Source organism: Pezoporus wallicus, unplaced genomic scaffold (genome assembly GCF_028554395.1).
Source record: "Pezoporus wallicus isolate ANWC-B61680 ecotype Strahan unplaced genomic scaffold, APGP_CSIRO_Pwel_v1 contig_5542, whole genome shotgun sequence".
In the NCBI taxonomy this organism is placed as follows: domain Eukaryota; kingdom Metazoa; phylum Chordata; class Aves; order Psittaciformes; family Psittacidae; genus Pezoporus; species Pezoporus wallicus.
The window spans coordinates 635,087-653,799 of NW_026640165.1; the positions used below are offsets into that span (position 1 = coordinate 635,087).

Below are 18,713 nucleotides of genomic sequence, written 5' to 3' on the forward strand. Positions count from 1 at the left end.
ACACCAGATTCTAATACTGTCAGAAACAGTAAGGAAAATTTTGCTCTTGGACAAAAAAAAAAAAAAGGTGTCAGAAAGCACAGTAAACCTACAAATTTAGCTCTGCTAAACAAAGCTAAGGAACACAAATGTTCAAAATCTGTAACATCCCACAGTAAGTTTGAGGCTTGCATGCATCCTTGGTACACAGTGAGGATCTGTCAACTCAACTTTACAAGTGGGTTTTATGCTGTTCTATCAAAAAAGAAACACTAGCCATGAAACATAATACAGAAGGTAAATATTCAGAGAGGAAGCTTGTTAAAAGCAGCAACATCAACAAAACAAACAAGCCCTTGCCCCCAGATTACCTGGATATTTCCCGGAGATAAACAGTCTGCATTGCCTTTTTCAAATGAGGTTCAATATTTTTCCAGAGTTTGCGAGAGTCACGTTCATTTGCTGCACCAAGACAGAATCAACTCTGTTAAACATTTAACTCACACAACACTATAACTCTTATCCCTGGCACCTGAACAGTCACGGACATGACAGAAGTCATCTAACACCCTGACTCTGAAATGCTGCATTAAGATGATGCACCACCATCATCCATTTGCAAGTACATGTTACCATGCAAGGATGTTTTTCTGCGGTTGAGATACTCTGGGACAGTCTGGCAGAACATCTGCTTTCATTTTCTCCTCTTAGCCTTGGCAGAGGAATGACTTATCCCATGCAGAAGTCCTGGTGGTTGAGTGAAGACAAAGATTTATAGTGGAGAAGCAAGTTTTCACAGTATTTGCATAACGCACCACTAAAAAACCATCATGCTGCACATGCTGCCTACTGGGTGCAACTGAAATAAGCAACGCTGTTGTGACCAAAAATGGTCACAAGACAATGAAGATCAAAGCAAAGTCCTCCACAAAACACACAGGAGGTCACGTGCACTCTCATACACCTGGCTCAAATTAAAGACAGAAGCTTACCTTCTCCTCTGGTCACTGGTTCGCAGTATTTAGAAAAATTGAGCGCTGCCTACAGGAAGTAAATTGTACAACATATTAAAAAGGTCCTATACAGTCCATCTAGCTACAGAATATAATAAGCAGTGTAATTCATTACTTTGCAAAACCAAGGGATTATTTTTCAGTCAATAATTATGCTGCTTGCTTCTAAACATTATACTGTTAAATGTCACAATGATTCTGTAGGTTAAAATACAAACAGAAGTAATCTCTCACAGGTTGCTTGAGTTTGATCTCATCAAAATCTGTTTACTGTACTCAGGGATTGCATTTGTTGGGTTTTTTTTTAATAACATAGTAATTAGACATTATAGATGCAATAGAAATATTTTCATGAACTTGCTTTTTCATTTTCAAATTAAACTTTCCATTCCAGGAGCAGTACAGCATGCTCAAAAGTAGGCCACACATACAGAAGTTACTCTTAAAAAGACAAAACAAAAACCCCAAACAACAAAAATCATGCTAACACATTCCACATTCAAAGGAACTCCTTTTGCTTAAGGTAAGATTGAGAGATCTTTGACCATGTTGTAATCTAGACTTTTCTCTATATTTATTAAATCAGTATCACACAGAATTTTGTAAAGAACAATCCTCACATTTCATTCTCCTTTTGTTCTCCTGCACCTTATTAAATCTCTGTGCCAGTACTCAGAACTCATAACTTCCACATGTAAATCTAATTCCAGAATGTATTTTTAATAATATATAAATAATATGCATTATTAATAATCATGCATAATAACATACACATTTAGAGTCTGTATTAGACACTGTGGAGTTGTTCAAAAGCCTACAGACAGTTAGTTGTATGTGTCTCTTCTACAGAAGAGACTTATTAACCAAAAAAAGGATTTAGTGCCCAATCAGGTAAATACTTTCATAATGTTGGTATTTCACACACACACAAACAGTGCGTTTAAGGCTAATGGAATTACTCTGACAAGCAGAGTCACCTAAGTACCTGTCTAGAAGAACTGTGACCCTAGTTTCCATTTGTATAGCCATCAGATTTCAGCATTTGCATGTAAATAAAAAACCTATATAGTTAACAGGTATGTTCAGCTTCCCAGTGGAAATGCAGGCAGGACATTCAGATCATCTCACTAGCATGGATCTGTTTACTAATCATAACCACTGATCACTTCAAAACTTTTCCTTGTACACAATATAGTTATTTAAGTAATAACCTGGTGAGCTAATAACTGTTACTGCTATTAAGCTTTTCCTATGCAAAAATCACCATCAAGTAATTTCTATTTTTCTTCTGTTTGTTTGCTATTGCATTATTCAGCAGATATAAAATCGAAACTCTTTTTTTTCCAAATAGCTTCAATGTATTTTTGTTCCCTCAGGTGTGACTATATTGCAGGAACTCTGACTTACCTATTTTATTCTTAACTCCAAAACACAGACAATAAAAACATTTATGTCAATCCTCACTTTTCTAGGCCTTTGAATCAAATTACTATACGCTATGTTTCTGTAAAACTGTGCAACGGATCTGTCTTGCAGCAGCTTGGTTACCTTAAAATCCTTTATGGATGCAAGCCAAGTGAAAATTTTACCCTCCTAGATGACACAGGAAAATGTATCAAATTTTAAGTTAAATTTCCCATAAAGTTGAATTATAAAGAACACTGGGTGGCCAGTTACATTTAATAAGCATAGAAAACAACAGAACTGAAGGTTGGACATGCTGAGAACATGCAATTGGAAGATATTCCAATGTTGAAACATTCAAGGCCACACTGCACGGGGCTCCAAGAAACCTGATCTAGTTGAAGATGTCCCTGCTCATTGCAGGGGAGGCTAGACTAGGTGACATTTAACTGTTCCTTCCAACCCAAAGCATTCTATGACTTCTCTTTGTCCATATTCAACAATAAATCTAGACTTTCAGAGCTGTTTTGGCAAAACACTTCCTAAAACAAAAGAACAATCCTAAAGGAACTCATCTCACCAGATGCTGAAGTTCTTTCAAGTCCCTACAGACCATGTAGAAGACACCAAGCAGAATATTGATATATGCAGAATAGAAGTCTGCAGAATATTCTGGGGGATGATTCTGAGACAAGATCTTCTGCAGATGTCCTGTTTGAACAAAGATAAGTTTTGCTTATTTAAAGCTAACTCAATAAACTGACCACATCTTACAAGTTAAGTGGGAAAACAAACTATAGTCATCACTAAAAAAAAACCCAAACCCACCAAAACCTACATTGATTAAAAGAATCACCAAATACAATGGAACCAAAATTTTACTTTGAGATGTTTTGGCAAGTGGTAAAAGAGAAGTCTTTCAGAGGTTGTGTGAATACAGACTTTTACATTCCAACAGCTATTACATATTCCTGATTCTTTAAAGGCATACCGATTGACACAAAAAAAGCATTTAGATGTTGTCAGACAAGTATTACTCAATCCCCGAAAGCAGATTAAAGAATTAGCTTACCTATGCTGTAATCAGGAAAATACAAGGTGAATGGCTCAAAACACCCAGTATTTGGACGGAACAGTTCCCATACTATTTCACTGAGCAGGATAACTGTCACATTTCTGTCAGTCTACATGGAGGGGGCGGGGGAAGTGGAGGGAATAGAGGAAGTAACAGGCACAGAAAGAAAAAGTAACGCTGTATGTTACAATATCAATGAGAAAAATTATTGCTGTGACATTTCTGTTCCACAAAAATCACCAAATGTACAGTTTAATACAAATGACTGGGATAGCAATAAAGCTTCAGCTGGCCTTATAAAGAAGCTCACACATTTGCATATTTTCATAATTGCATGAGACTTCCTTGCATCCCTTGCCATTTCACTGACATGTAAGATTGGTGGGGTGGTAAGATACAATACCAAGTATTGTACTTGTACTATATTGTATTGGTACTATTGGCTGGTACTATACAATACCAAGCAATTCCATCCCTTACTTCCAAAATTAAAACAGCATTTTACTTTGGTAATTAAACCCAGTCTTTCAGAACAAATGGGAGAATTTAAATAGCAAAAGAAAGCTCACTGCTTTCTGAAGCCAGCTACATAGTGCTTGCTTTACTTTAAAGGTAAGTTGGTTTTTCAAAAACAACAACAAACATTTCAAAACAAAAACACAGTATTAACTCTGTATTTTACCAAATGTTTTACTAGTTACTAACAATGGTTGTATGTAGCAATGTATTATTTTTAACCAAGTTTTTACTGACAAAATGCTTGAGTTTGATGCTTTGGTTAATAGCTAACAAAACACTTCATATTAAAAAAAAAAAATATTTCCTTATTTTGGTCATGCTTCCATGTATCAGCTTTTTTCTACGAAGCCGACTGCGAGGATGATGCATCATTCTTTTTGCAATCATACTAAAAAATATGCGTAACAAAAGATGCTTTTAAATATGGTTCTTCCAGAAGCACACTTTACAACTATCAAGGCACCTCAAGAAAATAAAAGAAAGTGACCCGACTGAGTTGACAATGCTTAATATGAGCTGTGAATGACTTGAAGGAAAAGTTTATTTCCCTCCCCTGAAATACAGGGCGAATCTTCTATTTACTCTTCCCACTTCCTGCCAAAGTGGCACCCACTCATATTCTTTGCTGTTTCTTCTATCTCTGTTTTGATGGGTCTTTTTAAATTATTATTTTAATGAGAGTATTTTTCTGTAGTTTTCTTTCAACTGTGTTCCTCTCCCAGATTTCCTAGTATTTTAGCTAAGGAAAGTACTTGGGTATTTTCAGTTCAATTGCTGACAGACTTTCCAGTATGAAAAATCTAAGTACTTCTCACCTTATACTCACAGAAATCAAGCATCCTGAGACCTGTTCTTTTCCAGTCATTCCCCAGTCCCACAGAATCTTTCACCACTAATGAAGTTTCTTGTCTCTCTTCACTCAAGGAAAGGAAGTGATGCAGGAGATGCTCCTACAACATTCCTTTGCAACATCAGCTGTGTAACAGTTTTACAAAGTCTCCGTCCAGAAGCCAGAATCTGAGCAACTGGAATCTCAGCATTCAGCAAAGCTGACAAATTTATTTGGAGGTTACTTTTGAATTTGAGGATGTTTCTCTACTACATGTAAGTCTTTGCCTATGCTTTTTTGGTTCCTGAACAGCAATAATAAGCCTAAATTTTCCTGCTTTCTCTGTCTGACAGGTTCTTTCTGCTTCAGGGGCAGCAAAATCCAGAATATGGCAGAACAGACAAAAAGAGTCAGAAGATGCACCAGCTGTCAGGATTAAGATCACAACTGTGAATCAGTCGCCATTCAGTACATAGGGAAATCAATGTCACCAGAAGATTAAGAGTACCACGCAAAAGTCTTGAGATGACAAGCATAATTTCAGCTATTTAGATGTTCAGACATTTCAAAGTACCACCATCTTCTGGCTTTGTCTTCAGTTTCTTTTCAGAGAATGCACCATTTTTCTTCATTCCAAGGCATAAGCTTTGATACTTCAGAAGTGAAAGAGGGAAAGATACAGTAGTTACTCCAGTCAGAAACATACTGTGCCGCAGTTCCAGTGACAGTGTAAAAACTCTTTGCCAACATAAAGCACATTCACAGCTGATGAACTGTGCAGCTCCAGCCACAATTAAATAGCTGGTGTTCTACTGACCTTTCCCAAGCTGGCCACCACACAGCGCTCTGAAGCTCTACATGGGAGAAACCTGAGGAAAACAAACGTTTTCCGAGTTGCAAATTCATGCTTCCTATGCTGAATTCAGCACTCAATGAACTCTATGCTGAATATACTCACTCAGTTGTTTGGGCTCTTTTGACTTGGCAGTTGACTCAGAAGCAGACTTTGGATTTCCACATAAACATCTGACAAACTCTAAAAGGGGGTTTATTTATTTCTTTGTACCAAGCTAACAGGAGCTATACTGAAGCATCTCTCTACAGATTATAGTTTGCCTGAGATATTTTTCTGCAATTATTAGAAAAATAAAAATGAAGAGTAGAAAAATTTCAAATTCTTCTTAAAACCAATATTCTCAAAAAGACAGCTGTGCATCTGATACCAGCACCAAAGGAATCTGTAACAGATCAGGTATCATAAAGCAAGATACTATCAAACAGAATTTAAATAAAACCCCCCAAAAACCCTAAGAGTATAAGAAAAACCTGCCAATGTTTAAATTCTGGTTCGGTTTCTAGCTTTGACTGCAGACAGTTGACTATTTGATGGTGGTGTGCAGGGGGGATTAATTTTGCAACATTTTTGATCTAAAGAATCACTTATCTTGATCTTGCCTGGATGGACAGAAACCACGTGTTCAGTTACTTTCAATATGCAGGACATACATGTTAAGTTTTTTCCAGATACTTACCAACTCTTGAAGCCTAAGAAATGCTGGCAGGATGTTTGCTTCCATTTCCCTCAGCTGTTCTGCTCTATCCAGTACCTTTTAACAAAGCAATGATCTTCTTACATAGAGAATGTCAACTTCCATTCTCATGTTCATTTAAAATTAATTCTTAGCTGCTGGAAATTCATTTCACTAATGGCTTTTAGACAGCAGAAAACACCCCTTAAGCAAGCAACATCACAGAGATTATTGCTTCCGGTGTGCTTCCAGGAAGCCCAAGCAGCTCTGACACCTAAAAACCACAATCCCCAGGAAAGCAACATTCTCATGCCTTATGGCAATTAAAAATTGCAATGCAATTATACCAGTCAAGAATATCACTGACAAAGCCATATCATCATTAACAACCATTGAAACCTTCAATTTTTGTTCCAAATTCTTCTTATTTTTCAAGATCATGTGTAGTATGGTAGCACTAGATCACCTGTAGGATTCCTATCTTTTTCCACTATAAAATTATTTTTCAGAAAGAAATAAAGAGTTGATATTTTCAAAAAGTTAGCTATCATCTAGAATTCACACAACTGAATCTTGAGAGAAGCTTTTCTTGCCATCATTTGCAGCCTATGAATTTACAGGTTTTATTGTATTATATGCAATCCTCACAGAAACAGGGATGTAACAGATATATAGCATATGTACAGCTTAAAAAAGAAACACTTTATCTAAACAACCAACATTTTGGAGCATAGAAGAAAAGAACAGGAGCATGAAAACATGCATGCTTGTCCTCTGGGGGATAAAAAAATGTAAATTGTATTCCCAGTACACTTAAAATCTTATCAGGAATAAAAAAAAAAGAGAACAGAAACACATTTCTTTCAGTGTTTTATTTACCATTCACAATATAAAACTAAATTCTTAAGTCCATTACTTCTTTTGAATTACTGATGTTGAAAGATAAACTATAGGTGTCTGGAAAATTATATCTGTCTATCTCTTTACATTTCCTCCCTACACCAAGTCCTTAAGACATCTATCATATCTGTTGCCCACAGTAAGAAAAAGAATTTTATGTGGACAACCAAGAAACATTTTATGCAAATGATATTTCAAAATCACACCATGCAGGAAAAAGGCCTGACAGTGCAGTATCTCTGCTTTAATAGCTCACACTTCTTGGGAATTTGTTTAAAACTACAATATAATGTATGTCTTTATATTGACATCTGTATTTGGTTTATATAATAAACAGTTCCAGGAATGAAGACTGCTTTATGTTCCTGACCAAACAGAGGCTACATATTTTTACTAATATTTTTCTATTTGCAGAAGATAAAATATCCTGCAACCCTGACTTGTGGAATATGTCAAGTGGTTCACAGAAACCACCAAACCACAGGCTTGTAATTCCACGCCTTAGTTTTAATACAGTTTTAATACAGATGTGACAGCCTTCAGCTTTATAAAAAAGCTATACATTTTAGAACTGTCTGATGATTTATATTAAAACCAGCAGCCTGTTATTTCTGTAAAGTGCTAAATACTGTAAATGGATGAATGACTACAAGTTATATCTGCTCCAATTTGTCAGGTAGTTAAAATGAATAAAATTCATTTTTCACAAGTAATCACAAGCATTCAGCACCCATGCTTTGGGTAAGAGAAACATTTCGAATGATTTGCTTGAAAGTAAACACATCTTAATTTGCTCTGAGTTAATTGGGCTGAAATATTACATTATTTACTACTGAAATGAAATAGAATAAATTAGCTTTGCCAGTTTATGTTACCAGCATGCTGGTCTTCCATCAGTCCCAATTTGAACCATTCTACAATAAATCCAGATGACACAGTTTAACATACATGAACTGATTTCCCCCATTCCTGTCTGTTCCCTTGCAGAACTGAACTGAGATACTAATTTAATACTTAATTCTTCTGATTCAGCAACTATTTACATGATACAATTGAACCTCTCTAGGTATTTAATGCTTTTCTTTCTATAAGCATTGTTCAAAGACACTTTGTTTTCCGATAATTTTCATGTAACACATTAAGTATTCTTTACTGATGTAGAAGTTTTTAAATCCAAATATTAAGCTGAAAGTAAAATTTTACTATATAGAGTGTTTTGTGCAATTTCTTAAAAGAGATTTTAGTGCTAAATTTTGTTCTTATGGAATTGCTGAAGGACGCCAATATCATTTTTGTGACAGAAAATTAAAATGAATTATCTATGTATGTTTGTATGTCAAATTTACTAACTCGTGAGCTGTAGGAAACTCAAGAGCTAGCACTATTTCCACTAAGCATACTACGAAGTTACTTAACTAAGTAGCTAACTATTTTTAAAATGAAACAGAACTTATTTGACTATAACCTGTGAAACAGAACTAAGAATGTTCAGATTATCGTTCAGTATGTTGAATGGTCAGTAATTATGAACATCTTTGTCTGAAAAAAAAAAAATCAAAGTAGTATGCCCCTTGATTGCTGTGAGAAACATGCAGAGTGATTACCCAGGGTCATTAAGCTTTTAATCTTGAATCAGTTAGATGTTTTCTTAAATAATCGATTTCGCCCCTTTTAAAATAAACTTAATTCCTATTGCTGGCCTGAAACCTAAGTCCGCGTCTTTTGCAGGTTTACAATGTATATACAGTTACACATCACTAATATATGATGGTGTTCAGGTTATTTTTAAGATAATCAATTACATTCAACCAAGTGAGACCAAGTACAATAAAAAAGATTTCTCAAACCTGTGTCATTTCTCAAACCTCTTGTATGCCTGAAATTTATTTGTGTTCGTCTCTCAGCACAATAAATGCTATTACAGATGTCTGTAAATTTTGATGCCTTTAGGCAGCCAAGATTATCAAAGGGGAAAAAAAAACAAAACAAAACCAAAAATCACAAACCCTGGTGTTCTACACTGATTTAATCATTCCTGTGATCCTTAAATTCCTGTTATTTTTCCTGCAGTCTGCCTGTTTATTCCACTTGAGTATACCATCAAATTTTTTCCATCTTAATTTTAAAACTACAGTTCTTGTCTCTGAGGGCCACAAGCTTAAGATTTAACACCTCAATTGCACTTTTACAGAGTTTTTATGCATTTTAGTTCCTTATTATAGCTTCTAACTTGAATCTGTTCTAGCCAATCAATTCTTGTCATTTGCATGCTCTGTAGTTCACTTCTGCCTTCCTTCCCACCTTTGCTTTCTCATATCTGAGGCTATCTTCCCAAGGCAAGAGATATGCAACTTACTAATTATTAGACAAATAAAGGCTCTCTATTCTTAAAGATTCTGTGATACTATTACATACCCGATTTAAATATGCAGTATAACTTATGTTCATTAGGAGTTATGCTATGACATTTTTGTGTAGAAAAAGTTCTAAAAACCAGGAAAAATACAGAACCTCATCTAAAGCCAGTAAAGCAACAGAAAGAATCTACAACTGTCAACAGATTCTGAATGAGGTCTACACAGAAATATTGTGAAAACTGCTCTATGCTGCACATACTTCATATACAAATTATGCATAACAATTATTCACGCCCTCTTAACAGGAATGAAACAGGAACATTAGAATTGTATTACTTACAATGTATAATGTTTGATCTTGAAGCTCTTGAGTCGCAACAGCTTGTTTAAACAGGCGTACAAAGTCATTGAAAGTATCACAGTGCACTTGAGAAGTCTGTTCCACCTCAGGAGAACAACTCTGCAACTGCATGAGAATTTCTTCCAAGAGAAGTCGTGAAGTAAAGCATTCCACACAGTTCACAAACACATGAGGAAGCTGAAAAGGATAAAAAATGAGACAACTTACAAAACAATTTAGCTTTTTCGGTGTGAATACTCCAGAATAATATTCTCTTCCAGATGAGACAACGCAAGAAACCACACCCTGTCAATAGTGTATACAACATAAAACAAAGAACCTTGCAAAAAAGCGCAATTACTTAGGGAATTAGTACCAATATTACATATCAGAAAGTGAAGACAGATCTGATGAATCCTCATGTGAAACAGTTTATCTTTTAACTACATTCAAAAACTGAAACACAGTGTATCTTCTATGTGTAAAAATTGTGAGCAATGCTTAAAAAGAAAAGTTAAAAAAATAACATTTAGTTCAAAGAGAAGTTAGACAACTATAACACATTACAATATTGTAAAATAGTCCATTAAAAATTACAGTGTCTAGATATATGAACTTCTCAAACTTATATTATAAAGACAATAATCCAGGAACACACTCCCCAAAATATACTTATAAGTACCAATTTAGTAATACTGAAAAGACCGTTTGTCCATAAATAGAAGACACTACAAACTACGTAATAGTACCAGCACTCAAACCTGCATAAAGCAAAAATTTTCTAGCAACTCTGTTTTTAAGAAACAGATTATTTGCACAGCTCTATACTTTTTGGTAACGCATACGCTCTTCTTTCACACTGAACACTAAAATCCCTGGAAAACATTAGTCATTGGGATACATATGCATTACTTGCAAAATTAAACTTCTGACACAAGAATGTGTGTGTCTATAACAACAAAAAGATCTACGTACTTCAATCTTTTTACTTAAATCACAGTATATGGCATATGATTCAGCAGATGTGGGTAAGTGTGGATATATGCTGGCAATCCAGCCAAGCAGCATGTAATAAAAAGCTTTCTTATGATTTTGAGCACTATTAAAAGAAAGGGGCTACACCCCCAAAAACACCTATTCAAAGTGCTGCACCACCACAGCAGGAGAAAAGCTGGGTATCTCGGATGTGATTCACACCACCACATTATGTAGAAGACACTTATACTTGGCAATAGCCAGTTCTATGAAAGCAGTTGCTGCTTAAATCCTATTGACTTCCAGCATCCAGACGTATGTTTGGATATGTTGCAAATGGGCAGCACAGTCATTAGGAGCACTGCACAAAAGGTTACTGCATGAAAGAGGATCTTGAGCACTGTCTTCCAGCTTTCTTCCTTTACAGAATTTTTAATGAAGGGGATGTTTGCATAATACCCCGTCCTGCAGGGAGGCATTAACAGGTTCAGATGGAAACTTCTGTGATGATAACTTTCACCTTCAGGGTACTTTAAAGGATGTTTTGGGAAAAAATAGGGCAAGGAAAAGAACTAGAATGAGTAATACACATTTGCTAACAGAAAAAGAAAGGCCACAAAAGTGGCAAGAACCTAGTGCTTAAAAGTCTTCTACCAACACTGACCAGAAAGAAACTAAAATGGACTTCAGGCAGCAATTTATCATTCTTCAAAAGAATTATTTGTGTAAGAAACATGCACTCAGCCACAATGACCCACTACTTCTACGTAGTTGAGATTCTCACATGACATTTAAAATAACACGGTTTTAAAATAAAAGAGGGGAGATTCAGGCTGGACATGAGGAAGCAATGTTTTACCATGAGGGTGGTAAAAACTGGAACAGGCTGCCCAAACGGGTGGTGAATGCACCATCCAGGGAGACGTTCAAGGCCAGGCTGGATGTAGCTCTGAGCAATCTGATCTAGTTGAGGAAGTCCGTGTTCACTGCAGGAGCATTGGACTAGATGACCTTTAAAGAGCCCTTCCAACCCAAACTATTCTATGATTCTCTGCCTGCAGGCCCTGAACTGAAATAAATCTGTTCATGACAAAGTTCCTACTTCAGGTTAGCAACATAGAGCAACTACAGTATTAATCATCAAGGATAACTCATCCCCCAGTGAACAGCATTACAGCAGTTTTCTTCCTTAACAATTGAGGGGAAAAGAGTTTGTAGTCCCAACTTCCCAGGAATGTAAGGCTCTGAAATCAAAACTGAACATTGAATTCTCAGTAGTTTCCACTTCACATATTCCAATGTCATTTGTCTTAGCAGTCCTGCTTGACCTACTTCTTTCTTACTCCTACACTGTTTTCTAAGAGCAGGAATCCAAAGGAAGTTCACGTTACAAGAATACACAGCCCTAACATTTCTGGAAGTGAAGCTCATACAAGAGGAAACACCAACAGCACTGGCATGGGAGAGTAAGATCCATTCCACCAGCAAAACACTTGGCAATGCCAGGCTTAGTAAAGATAAACACACCTGGAGAATTGATTTTATTACATTAGAAACTGTGAATGGCATACTGATTATTATGGTTTTTAACTTATAACACAAGCTATGTTTGGAGATCCCAGAATAAAGTACACAAAATTTGTATTTCCAAACAGATTCTGAAAATATAATACTAAAAAGGGCTATCACTACACTTTTCCCATTTAGAGCTGATTTACTGTGCAAGAGGAATTAGATCAATTGTTCCTATGTAATATTACTCCAACATTTTAGAACTCCGGCACTTGTTGCTTTTCCAAAGTTTCAGATTTTCCTGCTTCTATAAGAGGGCTGATTCAATCTAACCAGATTTACTGCAATTAATACAACATTCACCTCAAGTCTGCAAAAACAACTACCGGTGTAAGAAAGAATGGCATTTGCCCGGTACTCAGCCACTGATTTTCACCATTTTGTAGAACCACAGAATGGTTTGGGTTGGAAGTGACCTTAAAGATCATCTAGTTCCAACACACCCTCCACTAGACCAGGTTGCTCAAAGCCTCATCCAACCTGCTCTGGAACACTACCATGGATGGGGGAACCACGACTTCTCTGGGCAACCTGTTCCAGTTTCTCACCACACTCATAGCAAAGAACTTCTTCCTAATATCTAACCTAAATCTCCCCTCTTTCTGCTTAAAACGATTCCCCCTTGTCCTATTCCTACTTGCCCCTGTAAAAGTCTCTCTCAGGGTTTCTTGTAGGACCCCTGTAGGTACTGGAAGACTACTACGAGATCTTCCTGGAGCCTTCTCTTCTCCAGGCTGAACAACCCCAGCTCTCTCAGCCCATATCCACAGGAGAGGTCCCCAAGCCCTCTGATCATCTTCCTGGCCCTCCTCTGGAATCACTTTTTTTTTCTCTCCAGCAAACATGTACAGCTTGTATCTCACTTTGAATGCTTTAAACAACTTTACTAAGTTTAAGCTCTTAGGCTGACATTAATGAAAACTCACTGTTTTTAGTATACTCTCGCACTCTTTTTATATAAAAGTAAAATCAGTTTCAAGGAGAATTACAAGAATATTCAAAAAAAAAAGTAAGCAAGTCTCAGATTGAACTAGAATCATCATAAGAGTTAGTTATTTGTCTCTGGAGCTGTTTAAGATTAAGTCAAGCGAATGAGCATAACAAAATTTAGTTCCTCTTCTTCTTTTTTAAATTTCCATAGAAAAGTTATTATGATTTATACTACATTTCATATGCACAACTTCTTTTTATCCTAATTGCACTATTGAGAGAAGCAACACGTTCATCACATAGTAAACGAAGGAGAAGAATAAAGAAGGCAGAAATGGCTGAGGAAAACCCATTTTGAGAAAGTAGAAGCTAGTTTGAGGGACCATCTGTTACAAATAAATTCTAAGTTCAATAATCATTGTGAACATTCTTACCTGTAAGGTGCTTAAAAGAGTTTGCATAACATAAGTCTTTCCACTAGATGTATGTCCATAGATAAAGATCGATGGAAAACTAAAATGGTGACGCTAGGGAAAAAAAACAAACAAACAAAACAAAACAGGTTTTGTTGTTTCAATTTTTTTCATTCAACACACAGAAAATTTATCAATGATGTTTCCCTTCAAAAGAAAAATTATCTTTTAAATTGAGACATTAAACGTAAAATACACCAATTATGACAGAATCAACATGACCAAGTTTTGTGTTTCATCTTCACTGAAATGTTGGAAGGGTAAGTCCCAAGAATCAAGTATCACATAAAGCTACCAGTGAAACTGCTACAACAGGAGGATACGTTTTCCATGAGAAAACAAAACAAAACACACACACACACACACAAAAAAATCACATACCAAGAAAGAAAAGCAGTGGGCTCTTAATTCAAATTAGTAAGCTGAGTGAAACAAAATCTTCGCAAGCACAAATTGCAGGCTTTACACTGTCCTAACTTCTGCAAATGCTACAAACTGCTTTTCTTTCCATCAGCACTAAACAGAAAAGACAAAAAGTTTGGTGGAGGAGATGGTACAGGATCTCACTCACCTCTCACAAGGCAGTATTGGATATAACACATCTATTTATTTAATGGTACTGATGCTGTATATTTCAGGGATTTACTTTTTTTTTTAAGATGTGAGGAAAATAATTAACTTTTTCTTTTTATTTCATTCTGAACAGGTATTTTTTGTGGTTTTCTCATTTCTAAGACTCTTGTACACGGACTTAAAGAATTAATATAAAAAATAAAGACCTTTTATGAAAAACAATAATATTCAACTAATTCAAGGTGAAGGCACTCTTGTGCAAAATATGCAGATACTCTGAACCTCCATATTTAACAAGAATTTTAGTATCTATTTTTTAAGAAGACTTATTGCCACTGTGTTTGAAATACATAAATTTGAATGCTCTAATTTGTGTAATTATTATATCTATAAATAAAGGAGGAACCAGAAACAGATATTAATTTCCATTTATAACTGAATGTCAACTGCTTGTAAGTTTGCAGATGAAAATCCCTATTACCTTTTAGTACAACTTTGCCAGGCAGTAACAGGATCGGTTAACAAGCCAGTGATTTCCAAATCTTATGGCCAGCAACACAACTAATTAGAATTGAGCCAATTTCATGCACTTAGAATTCAGCTGTGCAGATAACTGGATTAACAGGTGAAAACCAAACACAATTTCTACACTGCCACTGAAAAACGAAAAAAGAATACCCCAGAACATTAGACCAGAGAAGGAGACAGAGTCCTTCCTGGTACTATCTGGCAAAGATGGAACAAAGTCTTGGAGAAGTCACTCTTCAGATACAGAAGCCTCAAATGCCTGTAAGTTTGTTTGAGTCCTTCCAGCTGCAAAACAGCTTTCAAACTTCAAATCCACTAGAATCTATCTGTCCAACAAAGAGGCAACCAAAGTATTTTCATAATGACATCACAAAAATGCTCTTAATTTTTCTACTCTCCCTTCTGAGACAGCAGAATGTGTTCATTCTATTCAAACTTACAATACAAAGAGCATTACCTCTCCAAATATTGACAGCAACAGGGACACTTGGGATTCTCGACAAGGCACCAGACTTTCCAACTGAAGCAGTGTAGCTGCTGGGTACGCTGGATGTTCAAGGTTAGGCATTTTGATGTTCCTGTAGTCAGTCACCTGAACACGCATGTCCCATCTGACGTGCAGAGACAAGAAATAGCGATCTGTAGAATAAAATGTTTCAATTATCATTTGCTGTCACACACACAAGGGAGGAAAATGAAGAGGTATTGACATGATATCTAAACAGTCTAGCACAGGATAATGGTATAATTATTATAGACTTCATCAAAATCGAACTTTACTGTGTAAGGCATTATAGAGACATTTTCATACCTGACAGAATTCAATAAAATCAAATAAAAAGGGAAGAGCATCCAGGGTATGAGCAAATCAATATAACCAAGAATTGTCATCATTTAGTTAACTGGAAAATACATTATTTAGTTCTGGCTTTATCTACATTTAAAAGTAGCAGGGGAATAAACTGAGGAAAGTAGATTAGTCACAGATCATCACCTCCCTGGACAGCCAATAAACTACGATTTACAAGTAACAAAGAAGATGTAGAACATAAGGAAAGATGAGGATGACAAAACAGTAGCTCTTCAGATGTTAACAGGAATGCTTACCCCAGGTTAAAAGCAGCGGAAGTGGAGGCATATGAAAAAAATCGTGCTGATGGTAAAGACTGGAAATACCTCTTAAAAACAGCAGGAGCCCAAACCAGATAAAGCTGTAATATTAATTATAGTCTAGCTTTTAGACAAGGACTAGTCAAGAAAGACTACTTTGGGTTTTGATTGCCCAAACACTGGGAAAGCTGGATTTTAGTGACAGAGCATGGAAAAACACATCAGTCAAAGATACTACTTTGTCTGCAGCATTAAAACTGCTGGAAAGATGGTACATTTGTCTGTAGTGATAAGGACAACATGCAGAGAGAGAAATGAAGTGACATCAAGAGTTGGATTCTGACTTTGCCAAATATAACATTACCTGACAGCCAAAAATTTAAGTTTGGAAATTTAGGTAGGTGCAACAAAAGATATCTCACCAGCTGACAGGCACATCTGTATGTTATGAAAACAAAGTTAACAAACAAAGCACTCCAAACACATTAAATATAAGTATTGGCAGCCAAATAAGTTATGCTGGACGTAAGTACAGTGCCACATCAGAAAAGATCAGGTTAGCAAAAGGAGATCAGAAACAGCATGGGAAATGGAAAACAAACTGTCCTGAATCAAAAAAAAACATTATTTGGTTGCATGGACAAGGGAGATAGTGGGTGACAAGGAGGTTCACAAATACAAATGTATTTACGGAAATACTTCACAATAATGTTCGTTCTGGGACCAATCTGTACTAAGTATTTCCATAAATAAATTTAGGGAAAGATGTTTTTCCTTTTATATTTTTATTGTCTTCTTAAGTAAAAAACTGGAATTGAGAATCATCAAGAGAAAAACAAGTGGAATTAAATGGGGAAAAAAAGGATAACCCCGATAACAGAAGTAATGCCAATACAATGAAATTCAATACTTTAAATTACACATATTTGTAAGTAATCGTATCACACTTAACAGTTAGATATCAAGAAACTGAAAGACTGAAGCAACTTGAAAATAAACAAATCACTCATGTAGTAAGTATAAGAAATCAAAGTAATGCAAATGTTGATAAAACAAACACATAGTCATATGTATTAAGGCAAATTATTTCCCATAGAGACAACCATAAAATAGCATTGGCCCATTTTATCAGACCAGCAAGATCAGCTTTGAACAAGTCTGCCCCCATCCACTGCATCCACTGTATCTATTCAGATGTTTATTCAAAATGAAATAATTATAAAAAAAAAAAGTAACTTGATTAAAATTGCTCTCTAGAAATGAGGTAGGAATAAATATCAAGCATGAAAAGAAAAAACTTTATAGACAGCAGCCTCCAAAACAGGGAGCAAAAAAGGAGGGAAGGGGTTTTAAAGAAAGCTGAAGTTTGCATGGATGTAAGAGAAGACCGCTCTTTTGTTCCCCTGACTACATGAGAACACAGCTAGACCTGGTATACTAAACGCATCTAAAGCCATAAGGTACTTCATCTTCTCCATCCAGCTTCACTCCAGGAAAGCACACATCGCCTGTTGATCACAACATTGTCTGCCAGACCTGTCTGCTCCTCAAGCACCCCAGCACATCAACTTATACTAAACGTACTTAAGCCACTGGATGAAAACCTACATCTCTACTGACTTTGTGTAGGTCTTTTAATCTTCAACCAGTTCTCATCCTAAAGTTCACAAAAACAAACAAAAAGCAATGCATAGAGCAACACACTCACAAAACAATTAGTTTAAATTAAATGGCAATGGTGACACAAAGATTATCGTCATCAGGATGTTCCTGACCAGGGAAAGTTGTACCGCGTGTGCGTGTGACTCCAGCCAGATGAGGAGGGACAAACAAGTATTTTGCAGCTGAGTCTCAAGTCGGATATCAAAAGCACAAGTTAAGATTTCAAGGCTGGGTTTGTTGATTTAGGAGCACTCCTCAGCCCATCACTCCTAACACACCCACACTTGGCATGTCTTTCTACACTTTAGCACAAGCTGACAGAATTGAAGAGACTCCTGCGCTTCTGCTTCCCCTTCGGCACAACAAGCACCCGCGCCCCCAGGACACGGCCCGGGCACAGAGGTGCCCTGCCCGAAGGGGAACGATGACCCCGCTCCACCCGAGTTAACGGCTGGGTTCAGACGGGCGCCTGTGGGGCCGAGGGTGGAGCCGGCTGAGGCAGCAGACCGAGCGGCAGGCGGCCGGGACACCGGCACAGCCCCACACCGATTCCCAGCGGAACGCAACAGGAGCAGGTCAGCCCCGCCACATCTCTCTCCTCCCCCCTTACCCGCCTAAGCGCCAGGCCGTGCCAAACCAACCCCATCACCCCGCTCGCTCAGAGGCTCACCCCAATTCCCCGCTCCCGCCGCTGCCTTCCGCACATGCGCACAGCGCCGCCAGTCTCTGTCAGTGCGCAGGTGCGCAGTCTGCACGCATGCGCCGTAGTGGCGTGACGCTCCCACTCCCGGCGTGTGTCCGGAGGCGCGGGAACGGGCGGAGAGGCCGTGAAGGGAGGGTGGTGGTGGGTCTGTGGCAGGTGATCGGCTTATCCTGGGGATGAGGTGTCTGAGCCTACAGGGAGAGCGCCTTGTAGCGCATGTCCCTGGACACAGGTGGCTTTGG

The 18,713-nt window shown here is 37.2% G+C and overlaps 1 protein-coding gene across 1 annotated transcript in view; it reads right to left on the minus strand.

The window, feature by feature from the left end:
- ORC5 (origin recognition complex subunit 5) overlaps nucleotides 1-18,477 on the minus strand; it is a 72,180-nt gene extending 53,703 nt beyond the window's left edge. The window contains exons 1-9 of the mRNA XM_057417893.1: nucleotides 18,439-18,477; nucleotides 15,454-15,607; nucleotides 13,857-13,949; nucleotides 9,946-10,143; nucleotides 6,352-6,426; nucleotides 3,469-3,580; nucleotides 2,977-3,107; nucleotides 972-1,020; nucleotides 351-441 (exon numbers count right to left, since the gene is read on the minus strand). Of these exons, the coding sequence (XP_057273876.1) occupies nucleotides 351-441; nucleotides 972-1,020; nucleotides 2,977-3,107; nucleotides 3,469-3,580; nucleotides 6,352-6,426; nucleotides 9,946-10,143; nucleotides 13,857-13,949; nucleotides 15,454-15,600 (896 nt within the window). The 5' untranslated portion in view covers nucleotides 15,601-15,607; nucleotides 18,439-18,477. The remainder of the gene's footprint in view (nucleotides 1-350; nucleotides 442-971; nucleotides 1,021-2,976; nucleotides 3,108-3,468; nucleotides 3,581-6,351; nucleotides 6,427-9,945; nucleotides 10,144-13,856; nucleotides 13,950-15,453; nucleotides 15,608-18,438) is intronic.
- Nucleotides 18,478-18,713: the final 236 nt, after the last annotated feature.